At 39.9% G+C, this 19,912-nt stretch overlaps 1 protein-coding gene across 4 annotated transcripts; it reads left to right on the top strand.

Annotated features, from left to right (window-relative positions):
• Positions 1-2,939: 2,939 nt before the first annotated feature.
• On the top strand, positions 2,940-19,472 carry LOC132406185 (CDC42 small effector protein 2-like). 4 transcript variants are annotated; one of them, XM_059991495.1, is made up of 5 exons: positions 2,940-3,113; positions 6,263-6,528; positions 6,954-7,058; positions 12,001-12,144; positions 17,883-19,472. In XM_059991495.1, the coding sequence occupies exons 2-4, from the start codon at positions 6,475-6,477 to the stop codon at positions 12,100-12,102; spliced, it is 261 nt and encodes an 86-aa protein (XP_059847478.1). In that variant the 5' UTR covers positions 2,940-3,113; positions 6,263-6,474; the 3' UTR covers positions 12,103-12,144; positions 17,883-19,472. The 4 variants fall into 4 exon arrangements, with proteins under 4 accessions (XP_059847478.1, XP_059847480.1, XP_059847479.1 ...); XM_059991497.1 differs by lacking the exon at positions 2,940-3,113 and adding an exon at positions 3,140-3,563; XM_059991496.1 differs by lacking the exon at positions 2,940-3,113 and adding an exon at positions 3,140-3,594.
• Positions 19,473-19,912: the final 440 nt, after the last annotated feature.

Genomic DNA, 19,912 nt, shown 5'->3' with positions numbered 1-19,912 from the left:
GCTGCTCTTGTGTCTTATGGTCTTGCAAATGCCCCGTGTGACGAAAGCACATCCTCCCAGCCTTTGTATTCAATTTCCCAGCAATACATTTAACATTTCTGTTAATTTTCCGAATTACTTGCTGTATCTACATGTTAGCCTTTTCTAGATCATCCATTAGGATACTCGGGTCTCTTTGCTTCAGAGCTCTTATTCAAGTAGTAAATGTTGACCTCTGCTGTTTGTGATGAAACATATATAGCCTGAATGAAAATGTAGATGTGTGGGATAGTAAATTTGCAAATGATACAAAGATTGTTGGTTTTCTGAATTGTGTAGAAGATTGTTAACAGATTCAACAGGACATAGATCTGTTACACATATAGGCAAAGAAATGGTAGATGGAGTTTAATCTAGCCAAACCTGAGGTGTTACACTTTCAGAGATCAGATGTAAAGGGACAGTACACTGTTAATGACAAGAGCTTTAATAGTGTTGATGTACAGAAGGATCATGGAGTCCAAGTCCATAGCTCCCTCAAAATGGCTATACAGTTTGATGGGGTGAAAAAAGAAGGCATATAGCATGGGGTATCATTTGTCAAAGATGGGAAGTTATAAAGCTCTAGTTAGGCCAAATCTGAAGCACATTCTGCTTTGGTTATGCCATTAGAAGTGGGATAAGGAGGCATTGAAGAGAGTGCAGAAGAGCTTTATCACAATGCTGCCTGGATTGGAAGACAGGTGTGAAAAGGAAAGTTTTTACAAACTTGGGTTGTTTTCTCTGGAGCGCCAGAACAGAAGGGAGACATGATAGAAATCGGAGTGGATAGTTAATGTATTTTTCCCGGGATTGAAATGTCCAATACTTGAGAGCATGCATTTAATATGTGTGTGTATGTGGGGGGAGGGGAGTTCAAATGGGACGTATGGGACAAGTTTTTTTTAAACATAGAAAGTTGTGGCCAAGGATGGTGGTGAAGGTAAATACAATAAAGGCATTTAAAAGGCTCTTAGAGGGATTAGTTTAGTTAGGCATTTAATTACTAGTTAAATTAGTTTAACGCAATACTGTGGGCCAAAAGACCTTTTTCTGTGCTGTACTACATAATATTCTTTTATATTTTTGCACTTAAATAAACAACTTCACATTTTAAGCAGTGTGCAATGGTTCCTGTAATTTACCACAGAATATTTAAGGCTCAGATTAATAGATTTTATGGATATTAAAGGATTCAAGATATATTTCTGAAAGATGAGAGAATTGAAGGATATAGGGATCTGACCCAGAGGAGAGATTAAGGCCAAAATAGATCACCTATGGTCATGTTGAATGGTGGCCTACTTCTGCACTTCTTGAATTTTTGTGACTCATTGTTTGGGTTCCTGCTCATTGTGGTGTGGAGGGTAATGAAAAAGTGGACATTATAGCTAAACAATCACATAAATCATCCATAATAGAGGTCCAGATCCTTCTAAGCACAGCGGTAGTGAAAAGCATTATAAAAACATGTATTGAGACATGGCAGAAGCATTGGGATGAGAGTGAAACAGGGAGACAACTGTACAAAATACAAAGGCAAGTCAGATACCAAAGATTATCAGGTGGGCATAGACAGAAGTGATCATCAGTCATTTAAGAATTGGTCATACAAGTCTTAATTACACATTATACAAAATAGGGAAACATCCAATTGGGTTGAGTGAAGACTGTAATCAACCAGAAACAGTTGAACATGTATTGAACATGTATGAAAGAGAAAGAGTGAAGATGATAGGAGCGCTTCAGATAAACAAAAATACTGCTGTGGATATAGAAGACATTTTATGTGGGAGTTCAAGAGAAATACTAACCTATATCATGAAGTATCTGAAAGACTCTGGTTTATTATATGGAATTTGGGGAATGCAATGTTTTCATTCCTCCTGTTTATCAAATGATCCACACTCTGGTCTAGTAGGTGGCGGTAATGCACCTTAAAGCTGGTTTGCCAACTGCCATAAAACAACAGAAGAAGAAGACTCGTTTATGGTGATAAAAGGGGACAATGAATAAAGGAACTGTAGGTGCTGAAATTTTAAACAAGAATAGAATGTTGGAAGAACTCAATGGGTCAAGCAGAATTTGTGAAGGCAAAGGTGTGTGTCCATATTCAGGTTGAGACCCTGCATCTGAATGAGAGGGAAGATGAGGTAGATAAATGTTGGAATCAAATTAGTACACTACGTTATGGCCTGTTACTGCTTTATTTCTTATATGTCAAGGCTTGGTCACCTTACAGTGCTTTATTTTAAAGGGTATGTAAAGTAAGTTAATTTTATTTCATTGGTAAAAATGCATTTTGAGTGGAGGGCTTTCTGGATGATTTCAGCATAGTACATTTCTGCAGTGATTCTGTATTGGTTTGTTGGTGGGGGTATCTGAAGTCAAGTTTAAGATAATGCTTCATGTTCTCTTATGACATCATCTGGATCCCCTGGGGCGATCTGAGGATTCACTGTGAATCGAATGCTTCAGGGCAAGACGGCATTAGGACCCTCATGAGACGCCGATGGAGAGCCTCAGATAGCGTGAGGCTCCCTGAAATCCCGCTGGTTCAGCATACTGCGATGACCGGCTGGAAAACCGTTGATGTTGATTGACAAGGAATGGACCATTCAGAACAAAGGGAACGGCGATAGTTGCGTCACAATTGGTCAATGTTCATAGCTAGGCGGGTACTAGGGGCAATAGGGTAAATCGAGCGGCCAATGATTGGGGCTGGCGAAGGTGCTAATTTGTGTTTGATATCCTTGAAAGAAACGACAATCGTCTGCTATTGTGTTTTATTTTGCTGCGCTTTAAAGTTAATAAATCCGATGGATTGGAGTTCCACCCACTCCTTCCACAGCAGTCAGTCTTTGCTGACGTCAATGCAAATATAGCGGCGATCCATTATCCAACAGGCTCAGAGTGCGCGGCAGGCTGCGGTGCGTTTCCTTCTCCGCAGTGGTTTGAGTTGCTGGAGATTGACTGCAGTTCTTAGAAAATAGAGTAGAGTCCATTGTTTAAATAAGTCCTTGATATAAACTAGCAGCGGCCGGTTGAAAATTGATGTTTGCACTGTGACAAACTTGTATTCGTTTGTCTTTTCGGTATGTATTCAGAAATGATACAATAGATAATTGGCAAGAATTCAGTGTAATCCTTTCCTTAAAACACTATTCCAATGGCTTGGTTGCCCTTCGATTCCAACGATGACAGGTAACCTGAGTGGGGAGTTTTTTTAAAGTGGAAAAGCCGTTGCACTGTGGAAACCCCACGCTCCACCTCGGAAGACCGGGTGCAGTGGTATGGATAGTCGTTACAAACTAGGGTCTTCCGTAGTTGCGGCAGATGACCACGAATTGTGTGCCTTGCCACTTCGCTCTTCACGAATGTTGCAGAATCGCCTTTTTGGCCGTTGGATCTCTATACTATCTGCCTAGTCCCCGGAAGCTGACTTCATATGCTAGGATAGACATGTCCCTAGCTCATCTGGTTTAGCCCGCATGTTGAAGCGGTATACCGGGGTGTGGCATGCAAACAACTACTTGAAGCAACAGGTGAGAGCTGAGTGTCCGGTGGGGATGAAAGGTGAGTGAGCTGCTCCAAAATGGACACGATAAGCCCTCTCACCCGAAGTGCTACTCCTCCCTGGACACCCAATACACATAAACGACGATGTCCATACAGGATGTATATAATACGATTCACGGATAATTATTATTGTGATAATTGTTTACATATTTGTGAATTTAGTTGAAAACTTTTGAGAAGGTAAGAGACAACTAAGTTTAATTATAGCTGAACTTTGCCTAAAGTTTCTCGCCCTGATATAATACTAATTTTAAATTTCCCGTTGCTACTTAAAGATAAGTTTTACTGCTTCCACGTGTTCATTGAGGTGCGCAATTCACCGCTCTCCTGCTTTTGTAGTTTACTCAGCCAAATAAATAACTGAAGCAGCTTTATGCACATGTAACTTAAAAATAAGTTGGTTCATTAATTACAGACCATTCTTGTCTTAATGTATTTTGCTATTTTCAAAGTGCTATACAAGTGCAAATAGTTTTTGATGAATGTAGGCAGAGATGGAAAGTTACGGAGCCTTTAGAAGTTTTGGTATTGTGATTAGGGACTACGTAGATGTTAGTTTGTCATTACTTTCAGAAACTGATAAAGCTACCTTGTATTTGAAAAAAATACTTAGATTTACTGCAATTTGTTACCTTAATCTAAGCATTAAATCTCCTTTAGTGCACATTCTCTATTTTCACAGTAGTAGAGTACAGCACAGGTGGAAATCCTGATGAACTGAAGTTAGGATCCAAATATGGAATTAAACATGTTGATGTGGTAGATGTCATAAGATACAGACGTTCAAATGGCTGCTTGGCTCAGACATCCAATGCCTTTTAGTCCTTTTTAATGTACCAGACTTTCCCAATTTACTCAACTCCTTAAATTTACCAAAGCTAGCACTATGACTCAGTGGGTTTATCAATCGCATAGCAGAACCATGTCAACTGGATTAGCTAACCCTTTGTTTGGTTGCAACATGAATGGATTTAGTGTTCATCAGGGAAGGTGGATGTGTTGTGGTTCAAATGACCCATTACTAACTAGTGATTCTGCTGCATTAAGGAGGGAGGGCTAATCGAGCCTGTAGTAGGGTTCTTATTGTAGTGGATTTCTGTGTTTATGAGTCAATGTCCAAATAATGAAATATAACTAACCTAATGAGGTTTTGTCCCAATAAAATGGGTTGATTTGGAATCTACAGCATTATTTTAGTAAAGGTGGGTGATGCTACTGTAGGATATTGTTTTAAAGAAGTTTATTCCCTGGAAATCTGAGTTAAGAAATTTGAGGCGGTATCCTCACAAATGTGTTTGATTTGATAAAATTTTAAGATGGAACTCACACAACTTTTGAAAACTAAAAATTCCTACAAACGTTTGTACTTGTGAATTCAGCTGATATTGCTGTACGTAGAATTCATCTGATTTAAAATGGCTCAGAACAGTGGCTTCTCAAATTATGGGGAGGGGAAACTTGCTCTAATTTCACAAAACAACTGATCTGATTCAGCTACTGAATTAGCTGGACTGGGACTCTTCTGTGTAGTCACCAAATAGTTATGAAAGGATTGTGAACATTCCACTCTTGTGTACTGGGTTGATACTTTTCTATAATATTTGGTCCAACAAATAGAGTTTTCTGGAAGATATTTACTTTAGTGTTCTGCAATGTCTGACTAACTGGGTAGTGACTACAGTGTAAAGCCATTTTAAAAAAAATGCTGCAGACATCTGAGTCATAGGGCAAGCTACCAAAATACTGGGCAATGGAAAATCCAGTTTCCCATGAACACTGCAGGCAGAGATAAATCTCAGTGCCTAGCAGTACTTTGTGTCTTGTCCAAAAGATACACCATTTGAAAGAGTTGGCTCTGCAGTATTTCAGGTGGGTTTTTGCTTTGTTTGTTAAGTGACTGAGAGCAACATATTATAGTGCTTACATATCATCTAATTTTCCTGCAGTTATGTCCATCAGAGAGGTTTGAAGGAATTTAAAAATAATACTTTGTTTACTCTTTTGAATTGTTTGAAACTTCTCTGATCAAAATTTTATCTTCCTGACCTAAGTTTTGGATTTCCAAAGCTTTCTGTATTCCTTTTTGCTGATTTTTCTATTTACTGACCAGGATGTGGTCATTGCTTCTGGGATATGGGTTCATTATGCATGGCAGGGTCCATTGTTTGCTTCCAGCCTGTCTCTTGAGGGCATTTGGTTTCCTGTAGATGCTGACACTTTCAAAAATAGGATTCTTGATACAGACTTTGGGGATTGGATTGTGCTGGTGTTCTTTAGAACCAGCCATTATCATAGGTTAGTCATTTAGAGTAAGATTACGAGCCACTTTTCACAAAGTGCAAATAGCAAGTCCACTTATACGACACTCACTTTTCACAAAGTGAGTGTCGTACTAGTGGACTTGCTATTTGTAATTCTAGTGTGGCTCTTGAAGCTTGGAATTGTAGTTGTGGATGTGATGTTACCTGCAGTGAATCCTGGCCAGGTGAGTTCCTATAACTGTGGAAACTGTATTTTCTATTTAAGCAATGCAGTATTGGTCATCTCATAAATTTGGAATTCTATTGATGTCTAATCATGCAGGGCCAAAATATGTAATCGTAGAAATTAAGCGTCATGTTTCACTAATGCAAATAATTATATTGTTTCTACAATTTGGTTATAGTAAGAGTGGTGAAACACAAACTTGCTCCATGATTGGAAGAAGAAACCTTCAGATGAAAGACCAATAACAAGTTTACCTGTGACTGTTGGATTCTGGCTGCATGTGCACAATCTGAGTGTTGTATAACATTCACATCACTTGGTTTCTTTAGCGACTGCAATTATAGCCAAGTGATTCTGAATTTGCCAAATATTGCAAGTTATCGTGTAAGGATGAGTGAATTCTGGTTATGTTTCAACTGCTGCATTGCAGAACAACCAAGGCCAGTAAGTATGCTTTTAAATGAATTAATCCCAGAGTTTAGTTTATTGATTTTATAATGTTCAGAAGTATAGTACTGGATTGTTCAGTTTATTTTTATATGCCTTCTATAGAGAAGCCACAGGAGATTAGAACAGGGAGCTCATCCACCTTTTGTATTCAAGGATGTACTTAAGAGTGCATTTATATTGCCCAGGTTGAGGGAAACCATATGGAACATATGATGGTTCTGATGCTTATTTATTGTCTTCCATTTTATTTCTTCTCAGACTAAACTGGTTGATAATTGTAATTTTATGGGGCAAGGCATTTCTAAAGAACCTAGCAGTAGACATTATTCATTATTTCTGTTATGTCACTTTACTGCTGACATGCCTGTGTATTAAAGTAGGACCACATCCCTAATATTTGTACCTTATTCTTTTTACAGAAAAGGCGGCGGCGAATAGATAGAAGCATGATTGGAGAGCCAACAAATTTTGTTCATACATCACACATGGGGACTGGAGATACATTAGGGAATCAAATTAACTCTGTAAGTTTCTCTCAGCTATTTTGAAAGGTTACTAGATTTTTTCAACTATTTTTGTCTGCTTTGCAATGGTGTGAGAATGAGCAAGCCAACATCTCACAGGCCATAAGAGATCAGTCATAGTGATCTTTTTAACATGTGTGCCAGTCTTCTGTCATCAAAGATTGGAAATTTCTTGTAAAGGAAGGCAGCAACAGCTGAAGTAATTTTTGTTTTGTTTTTAAGTATTTGTTATTGCTGATTACAAGAGGATCACTTAATTGATTTACAATTCTACTCAGTAGAATTTTACCATAGCAAAGAAACAGTCCCTTTGGCACACAGAATCCAAGAATTTCACTTGTTGTGTAAGATGGGTAGAAATGCCCATCAGCTTTACCTTTGGTTGACTTGCCTTTGAGGTTAACTGGTGTAATTTACTAGCTTGTCATGGATTTGTACCGCTTAGAAATAGGCCCTGTGAATCACTGTGTCAAATATTGTGCCTCTCTATAATAATCCCATTTTCGGCATTAATTCCATATCCTCCTATGCCAGTCAGAAACCCATCCAGATAAGTGTTCTGTTGTCCACTGGCAGCTCTCACGTAAAATCAAGGTACTCTAGTTTTGGACACTCCTATCATAGGGATCGGACTTGGCTATCTACTATATCTATGCCTCTCATAGCAACTTCTATGATATGATAGAACTTCTATCATAGCAAGTCTAATCAAGTTTATTGTCATTTAACTATATGCATGCATAGATGTAAATAACTATCTAATGTATATAGAAAGGAGACAATTTTTCTCCATATCAGGGTGTAAAGCACAATAGTACGCATAACACACTAACTTATGAAGGTAAGGATACAGTCTACAAATAAATCACACATAAATAACAATGTGCATTAATTATTAAATATTCTAAGCTACAGAATAGTTTAACCAGTGCCACTTAGAATACAATGCAGCAGGGAGTTCAGAAGCCTAATGGCCTGGGGAAGAAACTGTTTCTCATCCTGACCATTCCTGTTTTTCTGTATTATCGTTTCTTGCCTGATGGTAGAAAGTCAGATGATGCTGAATGGATGAATAGGATCCTTAATGATATGAAGGGCCTTGCATATACAGCACTCCTGATAAATGTCCCCGATGGATGGTAGTGAGATCCTTTATAGGGACTTCTGGTCTGAAGCTTGACTGCTTCCATACCAGTTGGAAGCCAAACTGAAGTCTATAAACAGCAGTTTGGCAAATGAGACCCCATTTTGCAGGTGATCATATCACATCTCGGCTACAGGCATATTGGGAAGTGTATGGCCGTGCACTTAGTAGAAGGAATAAATGCATAGACTATTTTCTAAATGACGTGCAAGGAGACTTGAGTCCCAGTGCAGGCTTCCTTAAAGGTTAACTCAGAGGTTGAGTCGGTAGTACAGAAGGCAAATGTGATGTTAGCATTTGCTTTGAGAGGCCTAGAATATAGAAGCAAGGATGTAATACTGAAGCTATATAAGACATTGCTCAGATTACATTTGGAGTATTATAAGCAGTTTTGGGCAGGAAGAATGTACTGGCATTGGAGAGGGTCCAGAGGAGGATTAAAAGAATGAACCCAAGAATGAAATGGTTAACATATGAGGAGCATTTGGTGGCTCTGGGCTTGTACTTACTGGAGTTTAGAAGAATGAGGTGAGGATCTCATTGAAATCTACAGACCAGAAGGACATCCTTTTAGAACAGATGAGAAATTCCTTTAGTTAGAGAGTGGTGGATATGGGGGAGAAAGCAGGAGAATAAGGTTGAAGAGGAAAATAAGTCAACCATGATAAAATGGTGGAGTAGGCTCGATGGGCCTCATTCTGCTCCTATATCTTATGGTTGTATATACTCCAAAGAAAACAGATGCACCCTATCCAATCTCCCTTCTACCTCAACCCCTACAACCCAGACTTTGGATGTAGGACAATGCCAAAGTGCCCAACAGAAATCACAGAGAGCACCTGAGATCCCTGTATCTGAGATGGCAGTGGTAGCTACTACACGCCATGGCACAAATAATCCTGGGTGAGTTTCAACCAGGATACGAAGGACCAAAGATTAAAAGGAATTTAACTGAACTTCTAAATAGGTATAGAACATAGAACAGTACAGCACAGTTCGGCCCACAATGTTGTGCCAATGTGGGAATATGTATGAGTTGTAGTGTGGGGGACTGACCTCTACCTTGCTGAGGTCAGAAGATAACTCCCAGACACCACCTCTTTCTTACCCCTTGAAAAGGACCTCACTTGGGACCATCAGGCAGTTGTCTCCTGCACCATCACAAACCTCATCATCTCTGGAGATCTCCCAACAGCCTCAAAGTTCCCCTACCCCACACTGCTTGTTTCTACCTCCTACTCAAGATCGGCACATTGTTTCTGCCTGAACTAGTGTCTGCATACCTCGACTCCATTTTACTCTCCTTGGTTCAGTTCCTTCCCACCTACATCTGCAACACTTCACGTGCTCTTTATATCGTCAGCAGCTTTCAATTCCCTTGTCCTGATCGCCATATTTTCACCATGAATGATGAGTTCCTATGCACTTGTATCTGCCACCAAGAAGGCCTTAAAGCTCTCTGCTTCTTAACAACAGGCCCAACCAGTTGCTGTTCACCACCACCCTCCTCAGTGTGGTGGAACTAGTCCTTGCCCTCAACAATTTTTCTTTTGGCTCCTCTCACTTTCTCCAAACTCAGTGTAGCCATGGGCACCCACATGGAACAGTCCATGTTCCCCAACTCTTTTTGCATTATATTGACTGCATTTGTGCTGCTTCACGTCAATTTCATCAATTTTGCCTCCAACTTCTACCCTGCCTTTAAATTCACTTGGTTCATTTCTGACATCTCCCTCTCTGATATTCCCTGTCTCCATCTTTGAGACAAATTGTCTACCAATATCTTTTATAAACCTACTGATTCACAGGGCTATCTTGACTATACCTCTTCCCACCCCATCTCCTGCAAAAATGCCATTCTTTATTTTCTGTTCCTTCTCCGCCCCATCTGTTTCCTTGGATGAGATTTCCTTTCCAGAACATGTCGCCCTCCTTTAAAGAATAGGGTTTCCCTTCCAGCATTTATGCTGCCCTCACCTGCATCTCTCCATTTCCTGGACATCTTTGCTCACCCAATCTTCCTGCTACCTTAACAGGGAGAGTTCCTCTTGTCCTCACCTACCACCCAATGAGCCTCCGACATCCAACACTCCATTTTCTGCAACTTCCACCATCTTCTATGGGATCTACCACCAAATACATCTTTTCCTCTCCCCCCAACCCCAACTCTCCACTTTCTCAGTGATTCTCTTGACCATTTTCTATCCCCCCCTCCCCCCCGGCACATATGCCTACAAGCAGCACTTGCCCATTCACCTCCTCCCTCACCTCTTTTCAAAGCCCCAAACTGTACTTCCAGCAGAGACAACACTTCATCTGCGAATCTTTTGGGGTTGTATACTGTAGCCGGTACACCTGATGTAGCCTCCTTTGTATCAGTAAGATCCAATGTAGACTGGAGGACCACTTTGTTGAGCACCTCTGCTTCATCTGCAAAAAGCAGCGTTTCCTAGTAGCCAACCATTTTAATTCCTTTACATTTCTCATTCTGACATGTTGGTCCGTGGCCTCCTCTTCTGCCATAATGAGGCCCCTCTCAGGTTGGAGGACCAACACCTCATATTCCATCTAGGTAACCTCCAACCTGTTGGCGTGAACATTGATTTCTCCGACTTCTTGTAATTTTTTTTTTACCCTCCCCCTTCCCTCTTCTTCAGTTCTCCACTGTGGTCTCTTGCCTCTTCACCTGCCTAACACTTTCCCCTTGGTGTTCCTTTTCTCCTATGGTCCTCTCCCCTCCTATCAGATTCCTTTCTTTCCCAGCCCTTTGTCTTTTCCATCTCCCAGCTTCTTTCTTCATCCCCTCTCCCCTACCCACCTGGTTTCACCTATCAACATCTTGCTTGTACTCCTTCACCTCCCTCCACCTTATTATTCTGGCATCTTCCCCCTTCCTTTCCAGTCCTGAGGAAGGGTCTCGGCCTGAAATGTCGACTGTTCATTCGTTTCCATCGATGCCGCCTGACCTGCTGAGTTCCTCCAATTTGTGTGCGTTGCACTGGGTTTCCAGTATCTTGTGTGTATGTGGGAAGAAATCTGGATTTCCTTTTGGACTTTATGGTCATGTCTACCATCCTATTAATAGTTTCTGTGACTCAGGGATACCGTTCCTCCCATTTTAAGACCTGGGGCACAGGAAGAGGAGAATTTTAAAGAAACTGGACTCTATTCTTTCTTTCTGAAGTTTGTTAAGATTGTATTCTGGCACCACCTAGCTTTGAAAATGCAGACCAGCAGGTGTAGAATTGCATCTTGTCAAAAATAGTTTTGTTTCTTTTTCCTCCCTTTCCTTCACACAAACTTCCCTGAATTCTGTTGGATACAGTCATATTCATAAATGGGATAATACATGTTGATTATTAAGTAAGGAGGAGGTGCCACCTTAACCTAGCATGTGCATATTTTGGCAATAGCTTCTGCATAACGATCTTGAAGAGCTAAATCTTTTCATGCTGAGCTAGAATTGCTCCTAGTACCTAAATTAACTTAAAGGATGTGGGTTCAATCTGGTACCTCCTTAAATGCAAAGTGACAGCTTCCATCACTGTTGTACAATGACAGATTAGCTCTGGGCTCAAATACTGCAGAAGTGGCAATTCTTGGATCTTTCTTCTGAAGGAGTTGGTGGTAGAGCCACGATATTTTAATAACATACTTGGATGTTGAACAAGTTAAACTGAAAGTAAGAAATACTCCCAAGAATAATGAGAGAGAAAATCAGTCATAAGAACGTTCTGACAATGCAACATTTAAACAGTAGACTTATCTAATTAATAAACCATTTTTGTTTTGTGACAGTTAAATGATGTATATGGCTTAATGAAATCTAAGGGTGGCTACGGTGATACCATGCCAATTAGTATTCAGACTCTGCATCTCATCGATACAAAAGCAGCATAGGATCATCAGCAACGGAGTTCCACAGATCCAGTTAATCCATTAGTAAGTATCGCTGTTACTGTGATTTTGATTGAATCAAATAAAGGTTTTATCCAGTAGCATTGCTTTCATGATCCTATATTACAGAATTTAGACAATCCCAAGAATAAATTTTGCGATCATGATGGGGCAGCTCTTCTGCCCATCACCACACTTGTACATGGACTTTACCAGGTAATCCCTGGAGAGATCTTGATGGTGGCACTTTAGACTTGATATTGGCCCTTTGGATCCAAGTTTTCACGCTGTGATGCCTGCCATCTGTGCTTATGTCATGGTAAATTCTTGCCTGACCACAGTAAAATGTAGAAAACATAATTTGGAAAATAACAGACAGAAAATAGCATCTCCAACAAGAGAAAATCTAGTTATCCACCCTGTTCTATTGCTGTTACTCTGCCTATGACATTCTGGGAAGGTGAAGGTTTGGGGGGATGTGAAACTATTGAACAGAAACTCAAATGGGCCAGCCATATGGATCCTCTGTTCTCAAGAAAACATGGAGGGTGAGTAGCTTCGAACATATCATTCATCTCCTGATACCTTAAAAGCTTTCATCTATCTGCAACGTACACATTAGGAATATGGTGGATTACTCTACATTTAGACCATAAGACCTAGGAGCTGTGTGGCTATAGTTTTGCCATCTCCAAGAAGCTCTACAGATATTTTTGACTACTTCAACAGTGTTTCCCAAACTCATGATCTCTACCACAAGGACAAGGCACTGTGCATGTGGAACACCATTTCCTGCAGATGCTGCTTGAACCCTGAGTTTCTTCAGTATTTTGATTTTCTTTGCACCACCCGGTCCAAGTTGCACGTGACTTGGGAGTTATGGAATTCTATAGCGGTGAAACACCCTTCTGCCCAACATCTCCATGCTGGTCATCTGATTCCCTCACCAGCTGTCTATCTAGATACTAAAATGTAGTGAGAGTACTGTATCTGTCTCCTTCAGGCAATTCTTTCCAGATTTCAAGCATCCTGTTGAATGAACATTCTTTTAAATCTCCCACCTCTTAAACCTGTGCCTACTGGTTATAGGCACATTTTACTTAGTTAAAATGTTTCTACAATCACTCTATGTCCCTCACAATTATGTATAACCCACTCAGGATCCCTCTTGGGCTTCTCTGCTCCAATGAAAACAAATGCAGTCTATTCAATTCTTGCAGTTGAATTTTAAGTAAATTGACAATCCTTCATCATTGCTGAGTCTAAATCCAGAAGCTCACAATTCAACAGTAAACAGGCATACCTTCAGATATTTGGTGCAGTGGTTCACCAAAGGGCTCACTACCTCTTTCAAGACCAATTGTGAGATAATAAGGCCTCACTAGCTTTCAGAGAATTCTTTTACTGCAAGAGGCTTTTGGCACTGATGCATGTAGCTCTTAAATTGCATTCAGCTATACCCACGTTCTCAGGGCTATGAACCTAATAGCAGATTGCCTAATAACAATCTGGAACAAACAGTGTGATCTAGTCAGCTGTGATACTTTGTGTAAATTGCATGTGTACATCCTGCTTTGAACCTAAACATTCAGACACTGGCTAATGTTCAATTCATTATGTTGGACACTCACTTTAGCATCCATTCCAAAGGGTCATTTATCGGCAAGATATATTTGTTTCTGGCCTTGGCATCACTACATGTAATTTGTCTTGGCCAGATTAGCTAGAGATTTAGCCAATTTTCTGAATTGCCTTGGTTGTATTAATTTTGAGACCTTTTTTTTTGCATTGCGATATTTCCCGGCAGGAACAAAAAATCTTCTGAGCAATGGACCCATGTATGTGCAAACATGAATTTTTATTTTGGGTTATAATTTTTGTTTTGTACCTTTAAAAACATCAGTTAAGTTGCTTCATGAACCATTTTCCCCCACCCTTTAGCAATTTTTTTTAAAGTAATCTTCGAGCACCATTCTGCTGCTCACAATTTTTTTCCCCTCTTTCCATTTTATTTGGTCATTCTTTGATTTTAGTATTGCCTTTCTAAATTGCTGTGTTAACTATCACTCTCAGATTTACCATGTCAGCTTTCCAAATACATTGAACACCATTTGCCACCAAGGGTAAATTAAAATGGCATTTTCATTTGCTGATCATAAGCAATGGCACAAGTAGTTTACTCGAGTATAACTTGTTATCATTGTTAATGCTATTCTATTTCATTTATTTACATATTGAATGGAATGCTGCATTGTAGTTGTATTCCTTTCCATTTATTTAATAGCCTTTATTTTAAAGGTTTAACATTGTCCACTGGCACAGTGGCCACTCTACTTTGACCTTGTTTTTACTTGTTCCTGCTAACGAATCGTGAATCAATTGGTCTGCCGCTAATGCGCCAATCCCCGCAAAATGCTCCTTTTTAAGCTTCCCTCCAATGTGTGTGAAGTTCTCTCTTTTGATTTGTCCGCTGCTAACTGATGGCAGCAGTGAGAAGAGAGCGTGGTCTGGTGGTGGGTGTTCTCTGATGGATGCTGATGTGCTCAGTGGCGGAGAGGACTTTACTTGTGACGGACTGAGCCGTATTGCTACATTTTATGATTTTTTTTCCATTCAAGCATTTTGGTCCTTTCATTCCAGGCTGTGATACAACCAGTCAATATACTCTCCACCACATATAGAGAAGTTTATCAAAGTTTTAGATGTCATGCTGAATCTTCACAAACTTCCAAGGAAGTGGAGGCATTGCTGAGCATTCTTCATAGTTGTGCTTGTGTGCTGGGCCCAGGACAGATCCTCTGAAATGATAACACGAAGGAATTTGAAGTTGCTGACCCTCTCCACCTATAATCCCCTGATGAGACTCATGGGCCTCCAGTTTCTCCCTCTTGATGTCAATAATCAGCTCTTTGATCTTGCTGACATTGAGAGACAGGTTGTTTTGTGGCATCTCTCACTCTATCATTGCATCTGATTTCATTTGCTTAAGACCTATACTATGGAAATTCCTTCCATAAACCCTTTTACCTCTTTCAAGGATCTGCCTAAACCCATCTATTTTACCAAGTGTTTTGTTGTCTCCCTATGTGGCTCAGTGTCAAAATTTGTTCATTAATGCTCCTGTTAAGTATGATGGAATATTTCACTATGTTAAAAAATTGTTGTTCTATTTGTGCTTTTTTTCCCAAAAAAACTTCTGTTTGATTATGTTTTTATTAGCTTGCTTGGCCCAGGGTGATAGTGATCTCTCCTTGGTAGAGATCGTAAAGAGCACCAAGTTTCTTGGTGTTCACCTGATGGAGAATCTCACCTGGTCCTTCAACACCAGCTCCATAGCAAAGAAAGCCCAGCAGCATCTCTTTCTGTGAAGGCTGAGGAAAGTCCATTTCCTACACCCCCCCCATCCTCATCACATTCTATAGGGGTTGTATTGAGAGCATCCTGAGCAGCTGCTCAGTTCGCAAATTGCACCATCTTGGATCGCAAGACCCTGCAGCGGATAGTGAGGTCAGCCGAGAAGATCATCAGGGCATTTCTTCCCGCCATCATGGACGTTTACACTACACGCTGCATCCGCAAAGGAAACAGCATTATGAAGGACCCATGCACCCCTCATACAAACTCTTCTCCCTCCCGTCATCTGGGAAAAGGCTCCGAAGCATTCGGGCTTTCACATCCAGACTATGTAACAGTTTCTTCCCCTAAGCTAACAGACTCCTCAATATCCGAAGCCTGGATTGACACCTTGCCCTACTGTCCTGTTTATTATATATTGTAATGCCTGCACTGTTTTTGTGCACTTTATGCAGTCCTGTGTAGGTCTGTAGTCTGGTGTAGCTTTCTCTGTGGTTTTTTTAACATAGTTCAGTCTAGTTTTTGTACTGTGTCATATAACACCATGGTCCTGAGAAAAATCTCATTCTTACTATGTACTGTACCAGCAGTAATGATCGAAATGACAATAAGTGACTTGACCTTGTCATAGCCTGACAGGTTCATACTCCATTTTATGCTTTTTCCTCTTTCAATCTGTTATTATTTTCCTGCAGAATACTTGATAAGTTGACATGTAAGCAGGAATGTATTCCTTTTATTACTCATTCAACAAGTAAAAAGCAATAATTGTATTCTCCGATGATTCATTTAGTTTATTCATAGAGTTACTGAGCCAGACTGATCAGAAGGATTTGGTTCTTGGATTCAATTCATGGTCTACTGAAATGACCAATCACTGTGGGCCATTTATAATTAGTTTCATCTTATCTAAGATAGAAGAGGATATAGTCAACCAGAATTTTTTGTCCTGGTCGGCAGCAACAATGGAATGTGATCTTTCATAACTATGTTCACATTGCACTTAGCAGCAGCTTTTAATATGTGTGGCTGTATGATTCTCCTCTCAGGTATATCTGTTGACTTGCCACTTGGGATTGCAGTCACATGGCTCCACTGTTCAGAGACTCTTCCCTACCCTTTTTTATGTATCCTTGGGCCTGATCATCGCTGCCACTATTTTAATAAAAAAACATTGTATAGATCTATTCTTGCATTGAAGGTGATTGTAATTCACTCAATGCCTTAACTGGCCCTGTGTCCAACATTCAGTCCTGAATGATCAGAAATCTTTCAGTCAAGTATGTGGAGTGCTTTTGAAATATGTTACAAATTGTTTTCATCAAATCTTTCTCCATCCATGGCCACTATCTGAAGCTAAGCTTACAAACTATTTCTTAATTTGATCGGGAGGTGACTGTTCTAATCCCAAATGCATACATCCCCAAATTATGAAATGCGCTTCTTAGAAACAGAGCATGAATTCTTTGGAGGATTTGCTGGAGAAGTAATGCAATTTTTAAAGAAAGCAGTATTGGGTGTGGAGGCATGTTAAATTAATCAGATTGATGGTGGGAGGCAAATATTAGACCATTTTTAATTCATTTATGGGATGTGGGCGTCACCAACTAAGCCAGCATTTATTGCCCATGGGGAAGATGGTTTGACTTGCAGTTCCACCAAGGAAATTTGATGAATGATTTTAGATGGCATTGTAAGGATGATTGGGGAAGAATTATTTCAGTGACGGGAATTTCAGGATGTTGGGCAGAGAATGAGAAAGGAGCTGGCCAAAGGTGATTGGAGGAGGTCACTAGCAGGAGCAATGGCAGATTAACAATGGCTGGAGTTTTTGGGAGTAATTTGGAAGGTGCTGGATACGCCTATCCCAAAGATAATGAAGTATTCTAAAGGAGAATGATGCAACCATGGCTAACAAGAGAACTCAAAGCCAACATTAAAGCAAAGGAGAATGCATATAATATAGCAATGATATGTAGAAAGTATGAGGATTGGGAATTTTTTTTTTAAAACCAACAGAAGGCAACTAAATGTCAACAATAGATTCATTTGATTCTTACCTCGCCCCTGCCATTGACATAAATTTGTGTAAAGAACTGGGGTCTAAGGAAGGGCTGGCAGCAGTGAGACCACAAACAACTGTGATTGAAAGATGTTCTTTGGCAGTTTAGGTCTTGAACAGTTTGGTGAGTAGAGAATGTTTAATTTGGGGGTTCCCAACCTGGGATTCACGGACCCCTCAGTTAATGTTAAGAGTCCATGGCATAAAAGATGGTAACCCCTACATTTTGCATAGACTTTGGATTACAGATAATGAAAAGTTGATGCAATACAGTTATGCAGATAGTTCATGATAAACTTGTGTGCTTATTGGTCTCACAGCCACTTGTAGTAGACATGTATCTTAAAGTACATCGTCTCTTTTTCAGATTCCTGGTTTCCTTAAAGTGTTCTTCTGTAAATCCTTGATTCTTCAAATCTACTCTACCAAAATGTTTTGATACAGTTATCGAAGGAAAAAAAACATTGTTAAAAGGTCCTGCACTCCTTCCAGTGGAACTTGTTGCTCCTAATACAAATTGAAAGCACATCGATGAACTGCGCTTCAGAAGTGGATGATACAATCTCCATATTGGTTAGGTCACTCAAAGTGGACTTGTTTTTTATTCATGACTATTTACATTGTTTTGGCTAGCAACAATTTTTGGAGTCATAATTGCCAATACATAGTTGAGAAATAAAACTTTTCATCAGACCTCAAATGACTATAACTATATGGAGTGATATTTAAGTTTTATGTGTTTAATTTATGGGTTCTATGTTCAGATCTTTGACAGCAGTTTTTCCACATTGAATTGCAACTTAAGTGAAATATAGGATGTCCAATGACTTGATAATGAGAACTAGTTGCTTAAATTGATACCATGTTTTTGCAAATATTGTTTTTAATAAAGTAATAAATTAAAGATTGTTTAATTATTTTCCTGTATACGAGTGTAAAAGAGAATGAAATAATTGTTAGTCTGGATCCAATGAAGTGCAAAAAAACAAAGATTTAAAAAAAACAATATTAATACATAAGTTAGCTTATATGCATACAGTTCTGTGCAGAAGTCAGGCACGTGCAAAAAATTGTAAAGATGCTTTCAAAATAATGAAGTTTCTAAATCTCAAAAAATTACTATAGAGCAAAAAACAGTAAAAGACTAAATCAAGTCATTGGTATATCTCTGAACTGGAAATAAAGCCAAGAGACGATGCACCGAAATACAAGGATTGGGGTGCTGAACAATGGCAGCAAGTGTTCTGGAAGCACGAGTTGAAATTTGAAATTTTTGACTCGAATAGGAGGCAGTTTTTTTCTGTAAAATAGCTGGAGGTTGCTACAGTGAAGGACGGTGGAGATTTCCTGCATGTTTGGGGCTTCATTTCTGCAGATGGAGTCAGTGATCTGGTCGGAATTAAAGGAGTCCTCAATGCTGAGAAGTACAAGCAAATTCTCATCCATCATGCAATACCATCAAGGAGGTGTGTGATGAGTCTCAACTTCATTCTGTAGCAAGACAATGACACCAAATGTGTGGCCAAGGTCACAAAGAACTATCTTCAGCAAAAAAGAACAAGAAGTTCTACAACAAATGGTATGACCTCCATCATAGGGTGACTGCGATTACTTGGAGAGACAGAAGCAAGTAAGACAGCCAAAGTCTGCAGAAGAACTGTGGCAAATTCAACAAAATGTTAGGAACAACCTACCAGCCAATTTCTTCTAAAACTACACAGCAGTGTACCTAAAAGAATTGATGCAGTTTTAAAGGCAAAGGTTGGTCACACTAGATATTGATTTCAGTTAGTTTTTCTAGGAGTTTGATATTGCTTATAGTTTTCACTGCTGTGCCACTCATGTGAAAGGGGGTATGGTGGTGTGATTTTCCTGAAGTCCACTACCTCCTTAGTCTTATTGACATTAAGGAAGAGGTTATTTGCCTGGCCTCAACCCGCGAGCTCTTTTATCACCTCTGTAGACCATCTCATTGTTGCTGGTGATGACTCCCACCACTGTTATGTCATTGGCAAACTTGATGTTGTGATTGCTAGGTGTTTGGCCGTGCCAGTCATGTGTGAGCAGAGTGTAAAACAATGAGCTCAGCACACAGCCCTGGGGAACACCCATGTTGAGGATGGGGAGGGAGGAGCGATTGTGCATCCTGAGTGTTCGTTAGGAAGTCCAACACCCAGTTGCACAGTTGTGTATTTAGACCAAGGAGTAGGAGTTTGTTCACCAAGGTCTGTGGGACAGTAGTGTTGAATTCCAGAAACAGCATTGTGACATAATGTCTTTTTTTTCTAAATGTGTCTGTGACAAGTGCTACAGCATCTGTCATTGATAAGTATATTGGTAGGTGCCCAGTGTGGCAGGAATGGAGTTTTTGATACAAGACTATAGCAGAGCTAGGCT

The sequence above is a fragment of the Hypanus sabinus genome, chromosome 16 (genome assembly GCF_030144855.1).
Source record: "Hypanus sabinus isolate sHypSab1 chromosome 16, sHypSab1.hap1, whole genome shotgun sequence".
NCBI classification, from domain to species: Eukaryota; Metazoa; Chordata; class Chondrichthyes; order Myliobatiformes; family Dasyatidae; genus Hypanus; species Hypanus sabinus.
This window is presented reverse-complemented; position numbering and strand designations above follow the sequence as displayed.